The sequence below is a fragment of the Ammodytes marinus genome (assembly GCF_949987685.1).
Source record: "Ammodytes marinus genome assembly, chromosome: 8".
NCBI classification, from domain to species: Eukaryota; Metazoa; Chordata; class Actinopteri; order Uranoscopiformes; family Ammodytidae; genus Ammodytes; species Ammodytes marinus.
The window spans coordinates 17,285,670-17,312,909 of record NC_137212.1 but is presented as its reverse complement, the minus strand read 5'-3'; the positions used below and the strand labels follow the sequence as shown (position 1 = coordinate 17,312,909).

The 27,240-nt window shown below is 41.9% G+C and overlaps 2 protein-coding genes and 1 long non-coding RNA gene across 5 annotated transcripts in view; 2 read left to right on the top strand and 1 right to left on the bottom strand.

Moving 5' to 3' along the window:
- Positions 1 to 517: 517 nt before the first annotated feature.
- Positions 518 to 1,768, bottom strand: s1pr4 (sphingosine-1-phosphate receptor 4; the record flags this gene model as incomplete). The annotated part of the gene is made up of 1 exon (XM_080032566.1): positions 518 to 1,768. The coding sequence occupies one exon, from the start codon at positions 1,766 to 1,768 to the stop codon at positions 518 to 520; it is 1,251 nt and encodes a 416-aa protein (XP_079888692.1).
- Positions 1,769 to 7,587: 5,819 nt separating this feature from the next.
- Positions 7,588 to 27,240, top strand: part of LOC307254599 (myosin IXB) — a 62,984-nt gene continuing 43,331 nt past the window's right edge. For all 3 annotated transcript variants that reach the window (XM_080033044.1, XM_080033043.1, XM_080033042.1), the window contains exon 1: positions 7,588 to 7,991. The gene's annotated coding sequence lies outside the window, so the exon portion shown is untranslated. The remainder of the gene's footprint in view (positions 7,992 to 27,240) is intronic.
- LOC307254841 lies at positions 11,769 to 13,413 on the top strand. Its single transcript, XR_013845003.1, has 3 exons — positions 11,769 to 11,986; positions 12,347 to 12,412; positions 12,928 to 13,413. It is a non-coding gene; the product is annotated as an uncharacterized lncRNA (long non-coding RNA).

The window sequence follows — 27,240 nt, the reverse complement described above, 5'->3', positions numbered from 1 at the left end:
AGGCTTATACAACATTTTACAACTTCAGGAAATACATGTACATAATCATTTTACCATTTGGCACATAATACATTTCCATATTAACTCTGTAAATATATTGACTCAATATTCATACAAAAATATATACTTATTTACGTTCTGAAGCTACAAGTAAAGTATAACTACAGCTGCAACCTTTTGTTTAGAGATGACTTTTTCGGCATCTTCCTACTTTATTGGATACTACAGCGTGAGGGAGACAGACAGCAAAGAGCTCTGGGCCGCTTTGACAAGGACTTGGCCTTTACCTAAACCTAACTCTCCAGCAGGAAAAGTACTTGGGTGCCTTGTATGATTGCAAACCTATGGATAAATACACATATTTATAATGTTCTTTTCTGGCTATGTGTAACCATCAGTGAAACTACCTGCTACTGTCAAGGCATTGAACATTCATACTAAAACTCGGAGGAAACGGTTAGATGTGTATCAGTAAACACAGGTCCTCATTTGCATGGGAGGGGAGCACTTTGCGGTTTTAACCACTTGAAACTGACAGGCAGCTGGTGGTGGAGCTGAGCCTATATTTTCTGGGTGCCTTGCGACTAGGCTTGGTGGGAGTGGAGGGCGGGGAGGCCACGCTCAGTTTCCTGATCTTGTTAAAACTGTTCCTCAGGCTGTCCCTCCTGCTCTCGGAGGTGCTGCTGGTCTCCTTGGATGTGAATGTGTCCGGGCGACAGAGGCCAGACCTCACGCAGCAGCAGCACAGCAGCTCGGCGATGGCCTTCCTCATCTCGCTGCTGCCCAGGGCGTAGATGATGGGGTTCAGGCCCGAGTTGAGGACAGCCAGGCAGATGAAGATGTCGGCGCTCAACAGCGGTGCACACTGGCGGGAGGCGCAGAAGAAATCCACCAGTAGCAGCAGGAAGAGTGGCCCCCAGCAGAGCATGAAGACCCCCACGATGACGATCACAGTTTTGAGCAGGGCCAAGGAGCGCTTGCGACTGCGCTGGGGCCCCAGCTGTGCACTCTTGTGTACGTGGCAGTAGATGGAACCGTAGAGCACGCCGATGGCCAGGAGGATGACGAAGAAGATGAAGACGGAGAAAAAGATGTAAGTCTTGGAGTAGAGAGGGAGCAGAGTGGAGCATCCGTCCAGGCTGCACACGCAGTTCCAGCCCAGCAAAGGGAGGAAGCCCACCACCAGCGCCAGAGCCCAGCAGAGTGCCACCAAGCCGTAGATCCTATAGTAGGACTTGGCGGTGGACTTCTGGGGCAGCGGCTTCATCATGGTGGTGTAACGCTCTACGGCGATCAGCAACAAACTGAATATGGACGCTGCCAGGGCCACAAACAGAATCCCTTCCCGGAAGAGCCACAGAGCGGGGGTGAGGCGAAACGTCTGGCTGCCGGACAGACAGATGTTGACCACGTAGGCGGCGCCGGTCATGAGGTCACTGAGCGTGATGTTGGCGATGCAGACATAAACCCAGCGCCGACTGTGCCGGATGCGGGAGATGACGGCCACCAGCACCAGGAGATTCTCCAGGATGATGAAGATACTGAAGGAGAGGAAGACGGCGGTGGAGACGCTGATGTGGCTCTGGCCGTTTGACACGGTCCTGTTCTGCAGGCGCCCGGTGTGGTTGTAATGCTGCAGGATCACATGGCTGATCCCAGGGGCTGCGGCGCTGGCCTCCGATATGGTGGTAGTGTTGCTGGGGTAACTAGGCATGTGGTACAAATGGGGGCAGGAGGAGGAGGAAGTGAGAGAGGCAAAGACATCCATAGCGACTGGTCAAGATCAGGGATGTGGTATAGGTACAGGCGGAACCGAGCTGGTATGAGCTTCACGGGAATTAGTGTGGAACTCCTGTGATCAAACAGGCTATCGTCACACTCTAACCACTGGAGCTCTGCCAGCACGCAACACACACCTATGGAAGACAAAAGAAGAAGAAATAAGAACAATTTCATGACAACTTCTATGCAAAAAGGAGAAAAAAAGAAAATGCTTTCTCATTATATCGTTTCAATTAGTGTAAAAGTCATAATTTAAATTCCTGCCTCGTGGACCCCACCACGACCACGACATGTGGTTAACACAGGATGAATGCAGCTGTGCAGGGCATTTAAATCACCACAAAATACACACATTGTTTCAAACAAGAATACTGGAAACACATTTTTTTTTTATTCCTAAGCACCAGTGTTGACAGAATTGCTGCAATTTCCTTATAAATAATTGTGAAATTAGCAAAAATCAACATTTTAAACTTTCTCCAAAAACTCTCTCCCATGACATCAATCAAAATCAATTAATCAAAGATGGGTAAAAAAAACGGAAAGCCTAATAACAAAAAATAATGAAAAATCCAATTTTCCACATCAAATACCACATTAGTTAATAGGAGATTCTGAAATCTGTTTAAAAAGTTTAAAAATGTCATATTGCATTTCATTATAATTATATCATACTCAACCTTGATAAAATCCATCACTGCTAATTAAAAAAGGTGTATGAAGAATGTAGTGAATGCTGTTTAGAGGAGAGAACTTACTCTGGCTGCTGCTGGTGATGCTGAGTGTGTGATAAGACAGCGTAGTTGCTGCTGACTACAGATTTTTGCAGCACATTTTTGATGGGGAAGTAAGCCAAGGTCAGGTAGTGACACACCACACCCAAAACCCACCACACACACACACACACACACACACACACACACACACACACACACACACACACACACACACACACACACACACACACACACACACACACACACACACACACACACACACAGATTGCAGAGACTTTTTTTTCCGTCAACATGTAACAAGACGAAGCAAATGAGAATTTCCCAGTTGTGTACAAAAACATTTATTTCACATTTGAAGACATCAAAATAGTTATACAAGTATCTTCTATTTTCACTCCAACTCATATCAAACTATTTTGTTGATATTTCAGTGTATCAAGTTAGCATTGTGTTTTCCTATAGACATAACACAGATTTTTATTACAACAGCACATCTTAGTGCTCAAGCACCCTCATCCTATGACTACTCATACGGTAAATGCTCTTTCAAAACATGTGCCACTATAGGGCATGTGTCAATGTTTTGCAGTGTGACTCAATATTTGTAAGGATATGTTGAAAGCATGTCACTTACACTTACGAGACCGTGGCACCCAGCCAATGTGTTATAAGAAAAGACTCGAATTAGAAATTTTATTTTTTTCTCAATATTTCTCAGAAGGAAGAGAAAAACAGGAACTCTCCATCAAATGGAAATGCGCCCCTCCCTGCAGATAGCGGGTTTCATACGTCTCGTCGCACAGCTTTGACTGTTGATTTGGGTAGACAGGCCTCCGTCACACTATTCACTTCATGCAGTTATCACCACTTGACTTCAATCAAGCCACCAACCATGCACCAGCAGACCCTTCACCGCATGCCATAAAACAGGGCACTGAGATCATGTCAAGCATAAACAACACATAATATACCGAGAACCATATAGGCATTTTGCAAGCAACAAAAAGTAACTCCAGACCCCAAAATCAAGAAATCACTTTACAAATATGAGCAAAACCAGAACTTGTTTGCCCTGCAGAGTGGAGTCTTCAAATACATATGATTATCAGTTCAAGCTTTCGGTGCAGTAGGCTCTAATTGTATAACTGCACTATAATTATCATTTATCAAATGCTTTAAAAGCATGCTTTAAAAAAGCTTTTAGAAAAAAAGACTATGCCCCAAATGTTTCTCTAAGAAAATCTTGTTTTTCATGCTCATAGAATATGTTATTTTAGTAATTGAAAAAAAAATGGCAGGTGGGTATTATCTGTCTTCCATCTATTTCCATCACAAATAGGCTATGTTTTAAGGTTTCACTCAGCCGTTTTTTGAGATTGATCCTCCATTCAAGAGCAAGAAAGTAGAGCATGTGCAAAGACAGAAATAATATAGATAGCTGTGACACACTTGACCTACATGACCCGTCAAGTATAACACCTATGAGACACTTCTCCTTTTCAGGTCTAAGATGTCAACAAAGAAAGAAAAGAAAGACAAACAAAAACACACATTAATCAATAAAGCACTTTGTGAAATAAATAATTGATTGATACACATTTTCCTCTGTATTACTGTAATCTACTGACAGGCCCGTAAATTTAAATGAAATCAGGAAAAAGAAAACAAGCGTTGGCAAACTGAAGTGTTAACAACACCCACCACTGTTGAAAACGCCCTTACTCTGAAAATATAACATCAAACAGACTGTAACCACAAAGTGCGTATTCTGAACCACAAGTGTGTGTGTGTGTGTGTGCGCGCGCGCTGGTATTACTCATGTTGTGGGGACAATGTTTTGTTTACACAGTGATAATGTGGGGACGTAGGCTACCTACCTTTTGGGGACAAAATGGAAGTCCCCTTAATGCAATAATGACATTTTAGGTTGAAGATTTGATTTTAGATGAGAGTAGACTAAAGCCTGTTACATACTCCGCGAGAAGAAAGAACAAAGTTCTCAGTGACAGAGCTGCGAGAAGTTCTTTCTGGTCTGACATTAGTACATAGCCTACTTCACGAGAACTCAAGTGCCGAACTCCTCACCGCGGCGCATTGTTACAATGGTAATTGACTCAGTAGCGCCAGCTGATTTCACTTCGCTTTCCTCATTGACTTCTGACTGACCAATCGCACAATAGTTCTCGGACAAGCTGCGAGAAGAAAGTTCGGCCCGGGGTGCTGTGTCGAGAACAAGCTGCGAGAACAGCTAAACAAGAGCTGAGAGAACCGAGAACTTTGTTCTTTCTTCTCGCGGAGTAGGCTATGTAACAGCCTTAAGGTTTAGGTTTAGGTTAAAGCTTGGGTTAGGGTTAGGGTTAGGGTTATGGAAGTAGTGGTTATGGCTATATAGGGCAAGTCTCGAGAAAATGAATGTAAGTCTATGTAATGTCCTGTGATGAATACACAGCGTGTGTGTGTGTGTGTGTGTGAGAGAGAGAGAGAGAGGGAGAGGGAGAGAGAGAACATTTACATGTGAATGTGTATGTGTTTGCATGTCTGTTTTTACAACTGATGAGAAGAGGCAGCCCTGTAGTGTTTTACTACAGTGGATGTAAATGAATAAACATCCAATGATATCTACCTAACAACTCAAGATCTAATGCACACGGGTTGGAGTGAAAACCTGCAGAGTTTTGGCTCTCCTTGGCATACAACAACACCCCTGTACTATTTCCTCGTTAAGTCGTTAGGGCTTATGCAAGGAAACAAATTCATACTTACCTGTTGTGCGTCTTTGACTAAACTTCCATTGTGTTGTTGTCATTGTTTTGTTTAAAAATGACCAATATGAGTAGCATATTCTGTGTTGCAAGAATGATGGAGCCACATAAAACTGGCTGTGCAAAAAAATCTTATCGCAAGTGTGTTGGAGAAATGGCATGCTGGTGGTGCTAGACCAAAAGAGCCTGAAAGGAGAAAAAAATACATGTGACCATGAACCTCTCATGGCTGGGAGGTCAATGGTCACAATATAGGCCTACAGCCTTTTATTATGGTGACCATGGCCAATTGGGGGAATTTGTTAAACAACCTATTAATAACCAATGTGACTGCTTATATCTTAACTTTCAATCATTGAGAAGTGGCGTTGGCGTTGAACAGTCAACATCTGGTGGCCACAAGGCAGTATTACAGTAATTTTCCTGTCAAGGGGAGAACGTGCAGCATGCTGAAATCATGAAATGTCACAAAGGGCCTAGTCCTTTGCCTTTATTTATGAATGGCGGCCTCAACTTAAAGGTGAGGCCGCCAAAAAATTGGGAGTTAATACACACAGCCAAGGCTCTGTAAACGGGCAGGTTGCTAGCTACGATATGTTTACATAGCCTACCTGTTTAAAGAGCCTATGTTTTGTATAAATGTCATTTACAAAAAACACCCACTACAAACAGGTAGGTTTTCTGATTGGTCAAAGTTAACATGAGCTGTACACTTTGACCAATTAGAGCGAGGCTCCGATTCTCTGTTCTTATTGGCTGTTGGGACTGTCCATTCACTTTGGCATGACTTTGTTGGTGTAGAGCAGGGCTATTCAATTAGTTTTGAATGGGGGCCGGTTGGTGGAAATTATCCGAAATGAGGGGCCAGAAAAAAATGCCTAAAATTGATGAGCATCACATCAATAGCTACATATACTGTAAAACACTACAACGACATAGGAGTGCATATATTGTCTTGATTTTATCAAATAGAGTTCACCAGCTTATCAAAAAAAATCCCTATTTGATTAACATAAGCTGCCTGTTGTTTAAGTGTTTAACAATCTTATCAGTTCAGGAAAACACAATAGGTTAACTCTTCAACAGCTTATCAAAATACATAGAAATAAATGTACTCTAAGTGCAACAGTTTATCAAAATACATAGAAATAAATGTACTCTAAGTGCAACAGCTTATCAAAATACAGGTAGGCCTAGGTTTACTAAAGCCCAGTTCAGACCAAAGATTCGCCTTGCAACTGCTTGCAACTGCAACTCCTTGCGACGAGACCGCCGAAACGTTCTAAAACTGGACCTTGCGATTTGACATGTTAAATCTTCTGCGACGCCTTGCAACGGCTTGCAACGCGCTGCGACGAGCAGTTCACACTGCTGCGATTTATCCCCTGCGACGTTCTAAAACCGTCTCGTCGCAAGCAGTTGCAAGGTGAATCTTTGGTCTGAACTGGGCTTAAGAGTGCAACAGCTTATCAAAAAACGTAGAAATAAATATAGGCTACTCTAACAGTAACAGTGTTTCCCCCCCCAAAATATGTTTGTCAAGGGGTCACTGTCCAGGGTCATGGGAGGCGCGGCGCCTGTAAACTACAGACACTGACTTTACAGTTGTGCAATTTTGTTTGCTATGTGAAGGTACACATTTTGTGCAAACATGCAAAGTTCTACTGGTGCAATATTATGCAGACACACTAAATACAAATAATGGACCATACACTTACACTGCGGTACAATCGCGCCCGCAAAGCTGCATACACAGAGAAACGCTTGGAGACACGTGCACATTTATTTACTGCAGATCACGGCCTTTCGCACAGTTATGACCACACATCGCACGTGCTAGTACATTAATTGTGCACACTTAAAAAGAAAAAAAAGTCGGTAGTCAAGGCGGGGGCCAGTAAATATTCCTTCGCAGGCCGCCTATTGAATAGCCCTGGTGTAGAGCGTGTCAGGAAGGGACCATAGGGGAGGGACCAAAGAGAACAAGTGGAGTGGTTGAGGTAGGCTATTTGAATTCGAATCTCTATCCCAACTGCCATTTAATCCCCAAATCCTCCACCCCAGCTTTAATGTCTGTGTGAGATCTGAGCTGGAAATTAATCAGTTATCTCGCCGACGTCACAGAGCCTTGGCGCCACCGTGTCGTACCACCGCCGCACTCCTGCAGAGGGCACTGTTCTGTCACAGATTTCCCGCAGCAACAGGGCGCCTTCATTGAACAGAATCTGGCTCGTTCCTTTTTCCTCAACTTTTTTTTTTCCGCCGCGGCGCTCTGACTGCTTCTGTTATTTAGGCACAGAGAAAGGAAGTAGCGACAGGCTAGCTGGTTAGCCGGTCTGAAAGCCCACAGTCTGTCAGAAAATATTGGAGTTTAGAGCGTTTACATTTATAAACCCCAGCGACTTCGCTTCTTTATTTAATTTAAAGCGGATAAGTAGCCGCGGTTCGCTTTTTGTCGGTTTATTTTAATTTTCTCTCCAGTCCGGTTTCAAACCTTCAAACTGATTCAACTGGGAGCTTTGTCTTGTCTGGGACCCTACCGCTGCTAGCCTAGTTGGTACAAGTCAGTGTCGGTGGAGAAAAAGGCGAAAACACAACCACAAAAGCGGCGAATTGGTTATAATTTCTTTTTTTTCCTCAACATTTGGTTGAATCGCGAGGAATGCAGTCCAGGATTACACCGAGACAATGAGAAAGACAGCCGGGGAAGGTACGTGACTGCTTGTTGTGCATTTGGTTTTTATACGAGTTTGTTCCTCAAATCAAAAGTTGATATGGTAAAGTAGTTCATGAATTTGTTGAAATAGGATATATTCAGTTTGAAAATGTCGCGGGAGGATAGGCCTCTGTGTTTAATGTAGAAGGCTCTGCATTGACAGAGCTGTTATAGGAAGTTATTGTGAAGTAGCTCAGTGAATTTATCAGCGCCTAGGAACTTTAACCTATTTTTTCCCTGTAAAGAATGGAAGGTCGTTTTTAACGTACTATTATTGGACAACACTTTCGCAGCCGTAGTGTGCTGACTGTAAAGTGTCGATAACAGCGTGTCGCCTATGTATGGTCAGTGGTGCTACAGTAGCACAGTGTGCACCCAGTGTGTGAATGCAGACTGTCTCCAGGCCTGGATGATAATGTGACTAACCTACATGTCACCGGGGTTGCTGTTTTGTTAGAGTCAACATTGCTCACTTTGATATAGGCCTACAAAGAAAAAAAGAAGCTTCACCACCACCCAATTGAGTTTTCTGCAGGCTCTGGAATTCCTTGACATAAATTCTACTTATCCAAATTACCAGTGTATCATAAACGTTATTATGTGCCCTCCATGGTGCACAGTTTATGTCCGGGCAAAGACTTCAATTGCCAGTGATAGGCTGAAGTAGTATGCATCATATAATACAGCAATAATGAAGCAAGCAAACTTTACTGCTGGGGGATACAGTTGTTTGTGAGCGATAGGTACTGTCTGGGACTGTTGTGCTAAAATCATAAAATATCTTAAATGTTGATTTTAATAGTAGGCCTACGACATAGCAAATGTATCCAGAATCACATTAAAAGTAATCATTTTGTTGCTGATCCTTCCATTCATTAGCATGTTCGCCAAACCTTAACAAAAATCTTCCACACAAGGTGCAAGCTCTCACTACATGACTAACGACTGGCCGGTGGAAAAATGTAATCATACATAGGAACACTAAAATTACACTCACATGCACTTCTCTTGGAAGTTCCTCTCCCTCTCCATTTCCCTTTTCCATTTCTCATTTACTTTGGTCTGACTGAAACACTGTTGTGCTCTTCCAGTGGCCCCCAACTTGCTAAACCATTCTCTCATGGCGAAATAATGTATTTGCATTTCCTGCATTCAAACAGCAGTCAGGCCACATGTTGTGTCTCACGCCATTGGGAATTGCTTTGGAAAAAAGCTGAAAACCTAAAGATTGGAAAAATATAACCTGCTGGACAAGTAGGTGGTCGGTGGAATTCATCTATAGTTTGAGTGTGGTTTTCTGAGCAAATGGCTTTCCCAAGTATTCGCCTAATAATTGTGTGTATCATGTTCATCAAACATTGACAATAGCAAGTCATTCCTGTACCACAAATTGATAATATCTATCAACACGGTTAGGGACACATTTTCATCAGTTTTTTGGTATTCAAAAAGCCACACCTCCAATTCATCTTTGGAGTACAATGCTAATGCATGGAATATTAAGTGACATCTCATTTAAATGAAGAGAGCAATCAGAAGTTTTCAAGACCAAACTGGGGAAGTGACTTTGAACAGAATGTGTATTACATTATATTGGACAACATATCAAAATATGTAGAGTATTTATATTTATGTATCTCTATGATGGTTATAACATGTGGCCTTTATGAGCACCGTATTAGTCTGTTGTAATGTAATCAATGACTTTAAAGAGTTGATGCCTTAAAAATAGACCATCTTCTCTTCTGTAGTTGTAATGGGTGGAGGGACATAGAAGGTGTGTGTGTGTGTGTGTTTGTGTGTGTGAAGTTGTGATGGGTGGGTGGGTGTGCACTGCAATTGCGTGCCCACATGGTGTAAGGCTTGCCTACACTGGGCTGTTGATCAAGCTTCAGCATTTTGAATCCAATTAAGTACCCCATCTGTCATATTTTAAATCTAAGTAACATGCCAATCCCTTAGTGACAGCATAAGAGTGAAATCTCCTTTGATTAAAAACGCTACCTGGCCCACAATCTCAATTATAAACTATTTTGACATTTGAAAGGGAAGAGGTGGGATGCAATGCAACTGAATACAGATGTTGTTCAGAAAAAAACTCATAATCGTGTATGAATGGCATTTTAACTGGAGCTGTGATATTAAGCTAAAGGTGTTAATTTGTAGTCAACAGAGCTGTCCAACATCTTCAAATGATTGCAAAGAGACACACACACAATACCTACTTTAATGGCTCTCTGCCATCTTTAAAAGTAAAGGGCCATATGGTCCCCTGCTAATGGTTGGTACCCTTCAAGCCCGACTGCGGAGCTGACAGAGGTTGTGGACAAGAAGGGGGTTGGGGAAGGAAGACCAAGCCTTGAGTCGTAATTGGTCTACACATCCTGGTGGACGCAATTGTGTGAGGCTGCGGATGAAAGGATAATTGCCTCCATCATGGCTGTGCCAGCATTTATCAGAGGAGAGATTCAAGGGCTTCCTCACACTCGGCTTTCATAATCATCTTTATTATTACATTTATGTTCAAACACTAAATCTTCTGTTATTAAAATATTATTTTCCTTAAGCCTTATCTCAGCTAAGCTTTGTGTGTTTAAGTCAGTCTACCTAGCGTCCTGCTTATTAGCAAGACAGTGTTTTTAATACATTTAGGACTGTAGCTGTTTTCTTCTATAAACTTAAACCCAATTTAGAGGATCTTAAATTGTTTCCTGATACAATGCTTATCAAGTAATCTGCAGTGACAACAACAACAGTCAGCCACTCAGCCAGATAAATTATAAAACAGTCCAATGTATTGTTTTAAGGTAACAATGATGTAGGTGAAGAATGGAAAGGAAATGACTTCGCCTTGTTTTTTTAAAACTTTGATGTCATGTGAAATGTCATGGTCTGAGAGGTGTTTTGTGGTTTGGCTTAGAATATTTTATTTTTTATCTAATGACATTAGAGGTGTGGGGGCTGTGTTTATGTTGTGTAGTAAAAGCAGCTCTGTGGAGATCTAAGCTCTCTCTACCGCCAGTCTTATCTTGTGTGCGTTCAGGGTCAAATGTGTTGGGGGTTTCTAGAATACTCTGAGTGACATCTTATTTGGTTCCTCACAACTGTTGGATGAATCATGTTAAGTGTGAGAATGCTAATACGGTTGGCTGACTTTCTCTGATGGGTAAAATAATTTGACTTTATTATTATATTATGACAATAAAAAAAAATGTGGGTGCAAAACACCTTGTTGTATTTCATAGCAGAGCTGTAGAGTCTCTGTGTACTGTATTGTAACTCTGCTCGATCATGTGAGTCCAGTAAGCTGTTCTTAGGTTATTAAAGAGTTCCTATTTTAATGTTATGCCCCCAGAATCTGACTCATTGAGGTTTCTGACAGAAAAGGGAAATAAGAACAGGTTGAGCTTTCGTGTGCTGTGTGTCAGCAGAGTCATTCCTAATCAGCATGTGTTGTCTCCATGTGCAGTTGGTTTACTGGGCTAAGATGATGTACTGTAACTGTAGTGTATTCACCTTATTTTGGAACGCCCCGTTTTCCACTTCCGATTCTAGCGAGTTTATCATGCGACTTCCGGTTCAGCGCTGCAGAGCCGCGAAAGAATGTAAACAGCGGCAAACAATGAAGCACAATTGAATCGTAGGGAAGAAATATTTGTTTACAGAAAGGTTCTAAACGTAAAAGTAGTACGTTTAGTAAGTTAAGTACTAAGCCATTTGTAATTTAGTAGTGTGTTTTCGATAAACTAGTTTACATCGCTAACATCTACACACACCGTGGTCGCATCCTCTTATTACGATGCGGCAGTCAGACGCCCGCAACGAGGATGACATGAGAAAGTGGCTAGATTACTATGGTCATATTTAGCTGTCCCTTGGAGAAGATGGAGCCATGGTGAAAAATGTCAAGAGCACTGAGTCAGTACCTTCAGAGGGGTAAAGCGGGCTGTACTAGGCTACTCCAAGTAAAGCAGCTTCAATTGAGGAAGGTAAGACAATATGATGCTTTTTTGTTTTAAACCTACAATGATTGTCAATCATACAAGGGCATATTTCTCTATTCTAAAGTGTAATCTCAAATTATATCATCTGATAATCTTTCCCAATATACAATTATGTGATTAAATTAAGTTCAAATGATCAGTTTTCTATGTTTTGTCTAACCAGAAAATAGAAATAACATGAAAAATATCGACTCATGTGAAGTAGCATAATAAATGTTTGCAGCTACTTTAGTTAAAATAGCCTCTGACAACACTAAAACTTTGCGATTACTTATACAATCAATACCATTTCTATTTAAACCTAATCAAATTTAACTTGCTAACATGCTTTTTCGTGTATCACAGCACAACGAGAATGAGAATCGGCAGAATCTGGCAGAGGAAGAAAGTATGTACATAAATGGATTTGAGGTAAGTGTGTACATCTTCTCTACATAAAAACAAAATATATCCCATTTGAAATGACTCCATACACAAAGACATTATGGCATTGGCAATACACCATGTTTAGTAGTTGCTCGCTCCGTTTAAGTGGAACACTGTGCAAGCAACTATTAAATGAGTTGTACTGCCATCTCTGTGCATGGAGTCGTGTTTTACATTTACACAGTTTAATGCAACTCTTTTCCACAAAATTATTTGGAATGAAATAAGATTGACTAAATCTTACATAATCAACACATTTTAATATCAGTTCTGAGACTTATTCAGGATAATCTGTGATATTCAGTCTATTTCTATGTCACAGAAAGTACAAGTCTAATAATAACACTTTGATTCAAAGTAAGTTGTTTATTATAATATTCAGATGTCTGCCATCATTAATCAGAAATATTTAGAACTGCTGTAGGCCTACATGTATATTGATTCAACCACTCGATTGCTGCTTGACAAAAATATATTTTTTCTTTCTTCTTTTTGCACAGTGGTCAGCAGAGGAGCCATGGCTGTCGGGAAGCCCTGATGGAGTGATGAACACTGAGTACTGTTCCAAGTGTCCAGCCTTGGAGAAATCCTCTGACGTCTCAGGAAGACCACTTCAGTAATAAGATCTCAGATGTGAACATGGGGGGCATTAAAATCACAATCACATGGGCCGCATGACTATTACATGAAGTGGTGGACAGTAAATAAGTTAAATTATTGAGTTCCAACTTTTTGAATGTCTGTACTATACTTGAGTATCTGCTTTTTTGGAAACTTATGACTTTCACTTCACTATTTTTCTAAGACATAAATTTTACTTTTGAGACCACTACATTTCTGAGGCTAACAAAGTAAAACTTACTTTCAGTCTAAGAAAAGCTTTGAACTCAGCTGTGGATTGAGAGACAGCGAGATCCTCCCATGAGGCAGTTCTCCCTTTACTCACTGCCAATAAGGGCAGGGACACATTTCCTGGGAAAACCCACTAGTCCGTGTTTGTTGTTACGACAGTCACTCTTCTTTCAGGTGATTGTGCAAAATGTTGTACATTAAAATGTGTAAAGAAGTTGCTGTGTGGATTTTAGATTTTTTTTTAATTGCAATTGGCCAGACGCTCTGTCCCTCACGTAAGGACACCAATTACAGTTCAGCGGGTACTGTAATCGGTTGCCTTACGTGAGGAACAGAGTGTCTGGCCTCAGCTGGTTTTCACAAAGTATAAGGAGAGTGTTATCAATACTTAGAAAAACAATTAAACTGAAAGAAGCAGAGCAGTGGCGTCTTAACATGACGGGAGGAGAGTTTACCAACAAGACATATTTTCAATTTCCAGTTGGTGTAACCCCATCCCAGCAGCAATATTGCTGGGTGTAGCTAATGATGCAAATTTCTGTACAGAAATTGTGCCAAGTCTAAAGGCTTTCTATTTTAAATATATGCTGCCTCGTATTGCAAATGAAATTCAGGCAGGCAGGTTGTCACTATATGAAATACAAGCAGCTTTGTAAAAACTAGATCTAAACCAGCTGTTCATTTCTCCCATCTCGCCCTAATGTTAAACATTCTGTTAATGTAGTTAACATGTATTTCAGAGAAGAAAAAGTTTCTGGTAGTATGTTAACAATTGTTTGTTTTCACAAAAGCTGCTTCCAAAATTGCTTAATTAATATAATACATTTGAGGAATTAAAACAAAATATTTATTTGTTGAATGCTGTTGAAATAAGTATGTGTTTTTAATAAACTTTGTGGCACTTTACTGTACATTTTGCATGTGTCTTTTGTAATAAGTACAAATTTAAAATGTTACTGTACATTTTGCATATGTCTTGTAATAAGTAAACCAATTGACATTTAACTGTACATTTCTTGGGGGAGACATGAACTGTAACTATGGTCACAAAGGGTCCAGTCCTCCTCCCACTGGGTCACAGCATCTCAGTGAGTTTGGCACATCCACATCCATGGCTCGGTGCTGGGTGTTGCATTGTCACCTAGTAAAATAGAAAATTGTATTTCATTAATGCAGCCTACAAACAAAATAATAATTTCCCCACTGTAAACAACTCTTAGATAACATGTGCATTTACTATTTCCATAATCCACAATGATTGCAAATATCTGATCTGTAGGCTACTCAGCCTGATTGTGGTCATCATAGGCCTATTCGGCCCAATCTACATGAGTAGGTAGCCTATATTATTGTCTGGTTTAACTGTTAAATAAGTAAAATATGTATGTTTACATAGAATTGAATGCAGAATTAATTAGGTAACACACGTTACATGATACATCATTTTCGTTCCGCCATAGTTTTTGTTGTTAGTAGGCTACAAATTGTTCACAAACTTTTTAATCAAACCAGTAAACAGAGGAGGCTGTTGATAGTTTGACATACCTGGATAGCACCCGGAGTGGTTTCTTCAACGTAGCTTCATAGCCAAGTCACTTCTCCGGGTAGGGATGCTATTCAGTTGGTTTATTTATATATAAAGTGGACGGAACAAACAACGGGGCTCCGCAGGTATGCTATACTAAGATCAAGCTAACCGGAAGTTCGATGACAGGATCAACAACAATGGCGTCTTCCATGGTTACGTTCCAAAATAAGGTGAATAGGCTACCTGTGTAAGTGTTAAATCAATCGGATGAGTGAAACACACTGCAGAGGGCCAAACAATCGGCCTGCTCTGTTCGGGCTCATCCCGAATGGGCACTGCACTAGTTTTTTAAAATGTAATCCTGTAAATGTTGAGAAACGAATGTTGACCAATTGTCAATTTGTTTGCTGTGATTACTAAAGGGCTGATTGTCAAGGGCTTGGCAAGAACATCAGACATGTAGAGGCTTGTGTTTCTTTTACCTGTGTGTGCTAATCAGGAAGATAGTCTGTAACACTCTCTTCACACTCACTGCTGCTGACGAACACTATGGTCTATCTATGTATGTTATTCTGCCTTCTGTAAACCTGTGGGCTTGTTCAGGTGCTAGTATTTTAACTTCGGGATGCAGGATCTAAGATATTTTATCACTCACTTAAAAGGGCTTTTCTCATCATCTCCATATCTTCTCATCTCTGACGCTGACAGTTGATTTGAATAGGCAACAATGTGTAAAAACGAGATGTTTTCCATCAGTGTTCAACTGTTAGTTCTGTAAAACCCGTTTGTGTAGGCGTATGAAGTTCAGAAAGCAGTAATAAGACAGTATGTGCTTGCCGCAATATATATATATTTTTTTATATTTTTAAGCACTTTATGCTTTTTTATTACAGTTTTGGAGAGACAGAGATGAAATGGGGCAGAGAGGGGAATGACATGCAGAGAACGAACCGAGCCGGATTCAAACGCGCTCTAACCGCTACACCACGAGCGCTCCCCTATTGGTGCAATATTATGACAGGAATGCTCCAGGGTCTGCCTGTCTGTGTCGAAAGACGGGCGATCACATAGCATTGTATTCTGCAGAAAAAACTGCTAACTGAGCTTTGCTGTGTTTTGTCCAGGCAAAAGGAAGATAGTGAGTAAACAAGGCAGTTTGTGAGACACAGAGCGGTGAGGCCGGGGAAAATTGTGTGATTTTAAAGTCATCAGTGCCACAATCCCCTTGGTAACTTGGCTCTTTCTGTGTGGTGAGCTGAATTTACGGGCTTTATAAATAGACCCAGCTGTAATGATAGGTCATATGTGAGGAAAAAAGACATGCCAACTGGTAAGGGATGGCCTACTTTACTTTGCATTTGTTTGTCCTTTTAGACTTCACACAGCCATCATTGCGGGGTTCAATCCCCTGGAGTCAGGACGATTGGGGATCAAAGCTTGAATCAAATCTGCCTGATTAGATTCTGATTATAGGCAGCAGAGTTATAAGCCAGGCAAAGAAAGGTTTTAACCCAAATATACAACTAAAGAATTGAAGTGAAAATTGGTCTGTCAACGTTGTGGCACAAACACACAATTTAACCACTTTCAGGCAGCACAGCACTCTGATTTTATATGTAATTTAAGTTTAAATAACATCTTCATTGTTATTCTTAAATGTTTTGGGTGAGCAACCCTTTTAAAATGTTTACAGTACCTTTCTTTCCTCACAGTCAAATGTTTGGATTGTAAGGTGAGAGATATACCACAATAATTCAGTTTTACCAGCCTGTACCGCTTGCAGTTCAGCAGATCCTCTTGATTTCCAAAATATTATTTTTCCACTCTTGAGCTGATGTGCTTCTTTGACATGATGAGGTGAGATGATGAGTTATTATCTGTGATATTGATGCATGGGCTGTTGCTCTGGCAGAGACTCTTGTGGTTGGAGATCTCTCAGTGACTTGTCAGCACAAAACTGAGCAGCAACAGAAGGCACACAGGGACACCTATAAATAAAATAAAAAGATCGGCCACGAAAACGCAATAAATGGTTAAAAAGTCCATAATAAAACATTTTTCATAGTTCCCTTTTATTTCTCAACAGACTACTTTTTGTGTGAAGTGAAGCATGCTTCATACGTGTGTGTGTGTGTGTGTGTGTGTGTGTGTGTGTGTGTGTGTGTGTGTGTGTGTGTGTGTGTGTGTGTGTGTGTGTGTGTGTGTGTGTGTGTGTGTGTGTGTGTGTGTGTGTGTGTGTGTGTGTGTGTGTGTGTGTGTGTGTGTGTGTGTGTGTGTGTGTGTGTGTGTGTGTGTGTGTGTGTGTGTGTGTGTGTGTGCAGATTGAGGGCGCACTCACACTCAGGGCTGGACTGGGACAAAAAATCGGCCCTGGCATTTTTGGCCATGGCAGCCCACCGTTTATACGATATGCGGAGGAAGGGGTGTTGCACCAAATTCTGGGCCCCTATACAGAAAGTCCTGATGGGCTCTCTGAGAGGCGGTCTTACAATACAAACATGTAAAAGCTTTGTTTGTCTATAGTCCAAAACGTATGAGTGACTGGTCCCTCTCTGAGCCAGATAACAACACAATGTTTCTATTGATGAATGACCAGATTATTACGCGTACTTGAACACAACCCCTGGTCTAATGACTCTTAATAAACATACACACACACAGTGTTTCTCACAGGAATTTGGGAGACTGTGTCGTGGACCCTGGACCTTCTAGGGGGGTCCGGGGGAATGGTCCCCCGGAAGATTTTTTTTTAAATGTTAAAGTAAAATTCATCAATCTGGTGCACTTTGAGGAGAAAACAAAGGCTAAATCAACTGTTTCCTATGTAAGCTATTTAGTACTATTTTCTGGAATGATTCAAAGACACAGAATGACCAAAAAGCAGAAAGAAGAAAGTTTAAAAAATCCAGTCAGCTTCGGGAATTTTTTCCCTTCGTTTGTATTTTTTAATGGCCCAATATAGGCCCCTGATCTTCATAGCCCCTAAATAAAAAATGTCGGGGCCTTCAAAGATCAGGGGCCTATATTGAGCCAGTAAAATTAATATAAATCAAAAAAATAATTTATTTTTTCTTGGGTGCAGCCCCCCTCTGCCTTGGGCCCCCCCAAGCCTGTCCGCAGTCCGACGGCCCTGAATGTAAAACTGACCATCGTCAGATGCTCATAATTACTGAGTACAAGTTGAATGCGTGATAATACAACTCAATGCAGCCTCTGAATGGGCAGCCCTCTGCTGTGTGTGTGATTGGGCCAGGCCTAGCCTAGAACCAATCATAATGAGTAATGGCCTGGTAACTTTCAGGTGAAGTTGACAGCCTGCACGCACATATATGTCCATGGCACTCCCGAGAGGGAAGGGACCTCGGCCCTCGGCTGTGTGACTTGGCCGGGCCGGGCCGAGTCACACAGCCGAGGGTCCAAAAAAAAAAAAAAAAAAAAAAAAAAAAAAAGATTTTAATTTTTTTTTTTTTTTTTTTTTTTTTTTAACCTCACCGGCCCAAAAGGCTGCCGGCCCCTCGGGCATTTGCCCGGTATGCCAGATGGCCAGTCCAGCCCTGCTCACACTAGTGCCGTTTGCCTGTTCCGTGCTCAGCACGATTTAGCACGATTCCCCCCCCTCCCCACTCCCCCCGCAGGCCCGTGCTCACACTGCTCGTGGCCTGGGCACACTTGCACCTTGCCTACGTCACCGTGCACGTTTAGGATTTGGAGCCTACTTGTAGGCTATACGACTGTTTGTGAATATTTTCATCCGGCCAAATTTGCATCAAATATTCCACTTCCACATTAGAGCAACGAGAATCCTTAAGCTATTGTTTTTTTTTAAATGTAGTCTTGACGTAATAGGTCGCGGTGAACAGTCTCATATTTGTGCAGCACGCTGTTTATTATTAATATAACGGCCCGTCATCAGACCATATGTATCCGGATGGTTTTGTACACATCGATCGCTCCATCAAATCCAAGTCAGAACTTTTTGTATGGGCAGAGATCGTTTTTTTAAGTGTCTTTATAAAGTTTCTTGTTAAACCTTAGTGTAGGCTACTGTTTCCTTATCACCGGGCCGCGGTGTGTTGTTTTGGGTGCGTCTCCACCGCCATGCGTAAATGCAGTTATGACAGCTGACGGGAGGAAAAAGAAAAAAAATCATCTGACGAACGTGAGTAAACACGAAAACCTTTTTGCTGTGCTTTCTGAGCCGACCTAATTAGCTCTCTCCCTCTTTTATTAGCCCACACCTAGGCTTACACACACGTTAATTCTCACACATTATAGCTACAAGTCCAAGTGGTGGGCAATTCTGGTGCCGACTAGTAAGGCAGCGGACGTTAACGGACAATGCATCCTTAATACATTCACGTCAGGAACGCCGCCTGTGCGCTTGCTTGTGCGCGTGTCATCTCATTAGCATCTGTACTTTGGCCACGGCACACCTCTCCCAGGTGTGCCGTGGCCAAGGGGCTGTTCCGTGCTGGAATACGGATGGCGTGGTCACACTAGCCAAACGTTCTAGACTTTAGTATGCTAATGAGCTTTGGCACGGGGCCGCGGCCCTAGTGTGAGTGGCCCCTGACTGACTGGTAGATGTCTGGTGAGTGCTAAAACCTCCCCCTCCATCCTCTGTGCGGTTACTGATCCTGTCCCTTGGCTCTGGATTATGGGCAGAGAGAGGACACACCCTGAGGCACTATTTGCTGTTCCTCTGCACCATAGCCCAGCTCTAAAAGCGGCTGTCAAAATTGGATCATTAGGCATGGCTAATGAGTGTATCTATTATTTACCTAAATGTCTATGAGTCAGTCCCATCTTCCCACAGAAACAAACCAGCCACAAGAACAATTTAACCATTAGAACATGTTTCAGTCAGTTTTCTAGGCTAAATTGGACTCAATTGTTATATTTTGTTATCTAAAAGGTCAGTAGTAGTGTGTCCCCCCAGCAAGCACATGCTTTATCTTTGACTATAGGCCAACACACCCACTTGCCATGTGTAATGGACTGCGAATCTTTACATTTACATAAGTAGTTTGGGTTGTTTTTAGTGCACATAAAACATCAACTTCCTGGTTGAATGACAGACTTACAGTCCCCTCCATAAGTATCGGAACAGTGAGGCCAATTCCTTTATTTTTGCTGTAGACTGGAAACATTTGGGTTTGACACCAAAAGATGAATATGAGACAATAGATCAACATTTCAGCTTTAATTTCCAGATATTTACATCTGGATCCGATACACAACTGAGAAGATAGCATTATTTGTAAAGGAACACCACATTTTTAGGCGAGCAAAAGTATTGGAACAGATAAACTTTAAATAAATAAAAGTGAATAAAACATACTATTTTGTCGCAAATCCTTTGCTTGCAATAACCGCATCAAGCCTGTGACCCATTGACATCACCAAACTTTTGCATTCTTCTTTTGTGATGCTTTTCCAGGCTTTCACCGCAGCCTCATTCAGTTGCTGTTTGTGTTAGGGGGTTACTCTCTTAAGTCTCCTCTTTAGCAGGTAAAATGCATGCTCTATAGCGTTTAAGTCTGGAGATTGATTTAGCCAGTCTAAAACCTTTCACTTCTTGCCCCTGATGAACTCCTTTGTTGTGTTTTGGGTCATTATCTTGCTGCATGATGGAGGATCTTCCAATCAGTTTGGTTGCATCTTTTCTTAAATTGTCAGACAAAATGTTTCTGTAAACTTCTGAGTTAATTTTGCTGTTGCCATCATGTGTTACATCATCAATGAAGAATAATGAGCCCATCCGAGAAGATGCCATGCAAGCCCAAGCCATGACATTGCCTCCACCGTTTCTCACAGATGAGCTTGTATGCTTGGGATCATGAGTAGATCCTTTCTTTCTCCAAACTTTAGCCTTTCCATCACTTTGGTAAAGGTTCATCTTGACAACAACACAGTAACACCTGATGGCAACAGCAAAATTAACTTAGAAGTCTACAGAAACATTCGGTCTGCCAATTTAAAGAAGGATGCAACCAAACTGATTGGAAGATGCTCTATCATGCAGCAAGATAATGATCCAAAAAAACTGCAAAAACAACAAAGGAGTTCATCAGGGGCAAGAAATGGAAGGTTTTAGACTAGCCAAGTCAATCTCCAGACTTAAACGCTATAGAGCATGCATTTTACCTGCTAAAGAGGAGTAACCCCCCAAAACAAACAGCAACTGAATGAGGCTGCGGTGAAAGCCTGAAAAAGCATCACAAAAGAAGAATGCAAACGTTTTGTGATGTCAATGGATCACAGGCTTGATGCAGTTATTGCAAGCAAAGTATTTGCGACAAAATATTATGGTTTAATTTACTTTAATTTATTTAAAGTCTATCTGTTCCAATACTTTTGCTTGCCTAACAATGTGGTGTCCCTTTTCAGAAAATTATATCTTCTCAGTTGTGTATCAGATCCAGATGTGAATACCTGGAAATGAAAGCTGAAATGTTGAGCTATTGTCTCATATTCATCTTTTGGTGTCAAACCCAAATGTTTCCAGTCTACAGCAAAAATAAAGGAATTGGCCTCACTGTTCCGATACTTATGGAGGGGACTGTAAATATTCACATTGCATGATAATCCAACTTAGTCTAAAATCCTCTTTTTAAAGTGTTTTAGCACAAATTGGCTTGGACTCACTCAGTTTGAATCTAGGTTTAGGAGTTCTGGACAAATCCAAGGAAATAGGCTTCAACGTCATCCCTCGGTCACTCCTTTTGAAATGTTGTGAGGAAAAAATGAATGATCTCAGCCAGGCGCGGCGGTAGAGAAATGACAAACCATTCCCATTGGATGTGCCAGGGCAGAAGCTTGCCATGTGTGTTACAGGACCATGGCGGAGGTGGCACAGTGTTGGACCAGTGCATACAAAACAGTACTATCATACTACTACTAGTAACATCTGGGTACATCACATAATGTTAATGTAAAAGTGAGTACAATTGGATACACAAAGCACTGTGTGGTGTTTACTGCACTTTACTGGCATAATGCCTTGATTATGGTTGTTCATGTGTATAACCTGGAAATGTTTAGCTTGTGGCGTAGCTTGATTTTATGGAAAACGAAACGTGACATTTATGTATGTGAACCGCATTTCTTTGTTTGGTACAGCTGTTATCTGATGTATTCTAGCCCTTGACATACATCTCCTGTCCAAATAGATTTAACATGAGGCATGTATTTCAGGCATTTTATACCGTTTTGTTTTCGGCATTAGCTTGAACTCTGTCCCAGTCTGCTAACTGCAGCCTGATCTCACCACTGGATGCCTTAAAGGCTGCGGAGAGTGACGAGGGAAGTGAAATAGAAAAAGCAAAGAGTCCAGACTAGGGAGGCACAGATGGGGAAAGAGATGGAAAGAGAGAGCCAGGCCGGCCGAGGGTAGAAGAAGGAGAGAGAGATGGAGCTGGAACATTAGACCTTGGCTATGTGCAGTGTATTGGCTGAGCTCTGCTCTGTTCTGTTTGTTCTTGCTCTATTTTTACTGTGAAGTCTGACTCTGGTCACTGACAAATGAGTCCATATGTAAGTTACATTTCATCTGTAATCATTCAGGACGTCTGGCCCAGGTGGGAGAGGGGGAGTGCTAAGAGACATGACGTTATCCGGACAGAAGAAAAGAAAGGGACCATAGAACAGAATGGTGGACAATAGATTTAGTTTAGTTGTCTTTTTACTCTAAACTGGTCATGTAACCTTGCATAACAAATCATTTTTATTCTTTCCTGCTGTTACTGTCCAGTCCACTTCTTTTAAAACAATACAGATGGCTAGATTTAGAAAACGGTCGCCATAGGCTTTGATGTAGAAGGACATGATCCTTTCTAAGATGCTTATCATCCACACGGTCGTGTGTGAATCTGCCAGGCCACCCAAACATCATCAGGACACACCACAGGGAAGATGTTCTTAATAGATTATGCTAGCTGCACAGCATATAATCTATTATTGTATGTTACAGATTATTATTTTCCCCTATGTTACTCCCCTTTAATAAACATCCTTCATTACATGCAAGATTTTGTTGCCCTCCTGCTGCTTTTCGGCCCAGTTTTACGTTCAAACTGAGGTCAATTCACGTGTAAAATGTAGAATGAGTAATTAATTTTGCAGATTTGTCCATATGGTAGAGCAATGATTTGGGCGCTGCTTTGAAATGTATGAAATTGGTGAAGTGCAGTGCAGTGCAGTGACTATTTTGGTGCTACAATGGAGTCATGTGTTTAGGAAGTGCTTTTTAGAGCAGGGTAGCCCACATGAGTGAGTGTGTACAATAATCCCCTCTGTCTGCCTCAGTCCCGTTGCTTTCTTTTCAACTCTTCCGGATTTTTTTTTGTGCCTGCAGCTGCCCCACATCTCCAGACGACACTCTGTATGTTTGTGCATGTGGTTTTGTCACGCCGAATGGGAAGGAAGTGTTTCCGCAACTGGACGAGACCATCCTGAGCAGCCGTTGTTTACCTAATGTGAAATGCACCTGAATCAAATAAACACGTTGATCAAATAATAGTATTTGTTTAGAAGGATCGTCTTCATGCGACTAGGAGCAAACTAATTTCTTTAGACGGATTGCACATTTGCACAGAATTTTACCAATCACTTTCTGTTTACATATCAGATAATCCAACAATGAATCATTGTTATGAGCTCAACCATTGGCCAAATAAAAAAATTACCATCTCGCTAATTTCGGTGCTCTCCTATTTAAATTTCACCAAATCCTTTCTTACTGTAAAAACAGCTTTCAACTTGAACTGCCTTCTGTTAATTGGTTTGTTGGAGTTTGAAAAAAGCCTGTTGGAAGACTTCAACCTGACAACCGGTAGGGTCTTATGAAAAATACCTATTAGAGTCTCCCAAAGCCCAAGTTAATGTATCAAAAAATTGCAAATTTGTGTGACCAACACTGATTCCGGCTCTAAATATGGGGCAAACCACTCTATATGCAGACTCATAATCGGGTAAATAAATGAATAAGACTTCAACAGGACTTGTAAAATGCATGTAATCACCTTTATCTGATCTACTTCACACACAAATCGGCACATTAATTAAGCGAAGTCGGATAAGAAAACCTAGATAACTCGTTCATAGTCGGCATTCTATCTGCATGTAAACAGGATCGCATATCGCACATCGGAGTTTGCGTTCTGCGCTTGCTCGGAATCCCTGCCGGGGAGATGACGTAATAAATAGAAGGGTTGTTGCCGGAAGGGAACCCGACGTGGCTCTATAACCACTTGTTGAAAGGGCTTCAGCGCCACCTAGCATAGCGGAGTCAGCCATGCTCCGGCCATTTATCCAATTCTCTGAAAGGCCATGTATACAGGACATGTATACAGGACATACGCGGTCCGTTCGAGTGTCAAGTTCGGTATGTCTTAATCCAATCTAGTTGTCCCATGGAAACGCACTGACCCAGTGTCATTCCGCTTCCTGACTTGTTGGCTATATCTGCAGAGAGAAAATTGCTGAAGGTGAAATTATTGCCACCAATATTAAAAAATGGTGGTAATCCAACACTCAAAAACCTCATCCACCTCTCGTCTGAACTTGCCTTGAGAAGAATGCCCTGAATCCCTTATCAGCACCAACCAGTGTGCAATCCCCAAAAACAGGCCAATTAAACTCAGCAGAGCCTTCTGGGTTGCATTAAGTCAGACATACTATGGCCTCATCGTTCTGATGTATTTCATGTGGACGCTGCTGCTTTGAATCTAGAGTTTCAGCTCATCACACTGATTGAAAACATAATTTCTCTTACTCCATCTTGGTTGCTATGCGTTGTCTCATCCTGGTATTCAGGATATTAGGACTAGAATCTGTGCAAGGCCGACGTTTGATGTTGCGGTTATTATTTGTGAAGAATTTGCATATACATTTGCATGTTAGCTTCACTGTGCCCTGTCACAGCCCTCTGCACATTTCGAGCGGTTGGATTAAAATTAAAACCACTTCTAACATGTTGTTCTTCGATCCAATCTGTTGTGAAGGAAGCCTTTCTATTCTGCTCACTATAGGTCTGAATGACTGGTTGAGACGAGGACATGGGTTTTTATAGTAAGAAAGCAGAGGCCTTTTTAAGACTGCGCTTCTCCTCCGCTCTCCTCTACTCAGTTTTGGCTTGGCATCTGGACTGAGTTAAAGGAAGCAATGCCAAATGTTAGGCGGTGGGGGGAGCATAAGGGGGTGACCAGCAGGGGGTGGAAGGAAGGACAGGCATTGAGGGGGAGAATCTGTGATAGAGAGTGTGGTATGACAGCCAGGCAAAATGGAGGGAAAGCAGTTGACAACACAGCTGAAAGCCAGACGGTTGGCGAGACACGGGGGAGTAGTGTAGTTAAGGCCGAACCCACTCAGGCCTCTTGGATTACTACTACTGACCTGCTGTGAGATGTACATATAAAGTATAGGAGTTCATAAAAGCTGTGGGCGAAAACTAATGTTGGGTTGCCTGCCCTCAAGCAACAGCAGACGGAGCTGATATACGTGGTGGAGGCCTTTTGAGGATTATTAATAATGCAGCCATGATTTCTGGGTGCTAGTGTGTGTTTACCGGGCCAGCTGTTTATGTTTACTTGTCTTGCTTTCCGGAAGAATCTGTGTGTGATAACCTGGGGGTCATACCTACCTCGGAGGGATGTCAAATGAACAGCAGCAGTGCTGCTCCAGTTTGTCAATAGATGGCTCAGACATATGATCGACATCGGGAGTGGCAGATCAATGGATTGCACTCAGACAGCCGACCTTGTTTTAATTGATTGGCATTGTCCACCACAGTTCTGGTCATGTCTTTTGACAGACAGCTGGCAGACAGCTAAGTAATGGTATATTGGGAAAGCAAGCGGTCAGTTTGATGAGGGGGATATGAATGTTTTTTATTTATTTTTTATCCCTTTCAGGCAGAAAAGAGCATTTTGACCATGAGCTTGTTCTGCACATTGAATGAATAGGGTAATATCAACAAGTCAAAGACTGGATCCCTGCGGCTTGCCTCTCTTTTATCCTCTTCTTTAGACGAGGCAGCAGATGCTCCTCAGCTCTGTTTTTATTGTTCATGGCCAGGCCGGCCTGGGAGCAGACTTAAAGGCTGGGGGGAGGAGATGAGCTTTAAGTGCCCTTTTTTCACTCTCTCTTGATAGTTCTCTCTCTCTATCTGTGTTTGTCTTTTAGAGCCCAGTTGGTGTCTGTTGGATGAGTTAATTCCCTGAATGAGCTTTCGGTCCCTTTTTATATATATATTTTTAAAACAAAAGGCTGCATCTTTGAATAGGCCACATGGCTCTAGTGGGAGGGTTCTGATCTATTCACAGCCATTTTGGATGCATCTGCACTTCCTACAGAGCCACGGCCGACCGTAAGGCTGATTTACCAGCACTCAGCAGCAACAGGCACAATCTCTCTCTTTAACACAAATCCAGCGCATCTATGAATCTCTAAGATGACACACACACACACACACACACACACACACACACACACACACACACACACACACACACACACACACACACACACACTGTCTAAAAGCCACAGGGGAACAGACACACACAGAGGGAATCTCTACTAGTCTTGCTCCTGTGTCTCAGTGTGCCCCAGAGAGGACTATGGAGCCTGCTTTGGCAAAGAGCCAGCCCCTCTCATCTCCATTAGGTCATGCAGAGAGAGTTGAAGTGGTGATGGATACCTCCATGGCCTCGGCTATAGAGGAAAGGAGCTTGGTCTACAGCGTTGCAGCCCGGCACACTGATGCACACTGGAAGAGCTGTTGATGGACTGGGTAACATTTTGAAATGTTTTGAAATTCAGCGTTAAACAAAATTATTACATTTAACTTGAGCACAGATGTTCAAATGGTTAAATCTCCTCAACCACTCAAAGCCTTCGTCAGAAACATCATCATTACAGGCATGTGTTGTTGGAACAAGCACAGTTTGAATCCACAGAGCTTTATTTGAATTCTAGTGAAGGCCTCAAGGTGTCCAAAAAGATCAGAATAATTAAAATCACACTATAATTATTATTGTGATTTATTTCCACAAGTGTGGACATTTTTTTTACCTTGCAATGAAACTACATGAGAAGGAAGAATATTATTAACATTAGCTTAGAGAGAATTAGCCTTTTTGGCCTGGCCGTCATGGAGGTTGCGTCACGCGGCATTCAGGCATGAGTGTGATTTCCCTAAAGTATCCCTACACAGTCCATCACGTCTTGTCTCTACAATTACAACATTGCACCATATTTTGTGAGTCACATGTCTCTTTAGCAACACTCACGATGGAGAGAGTAGCATTGCATTTACTCACTAGCCTTGTCACTTCAGGGCTGGTTCCCTATGTGTGTTTTTTAAATGATATTGAAGGGTCGTTGGAATCAGTGTTGTTTGGTCTATGATCATGCCCTTATGTCCTCTCGTTGT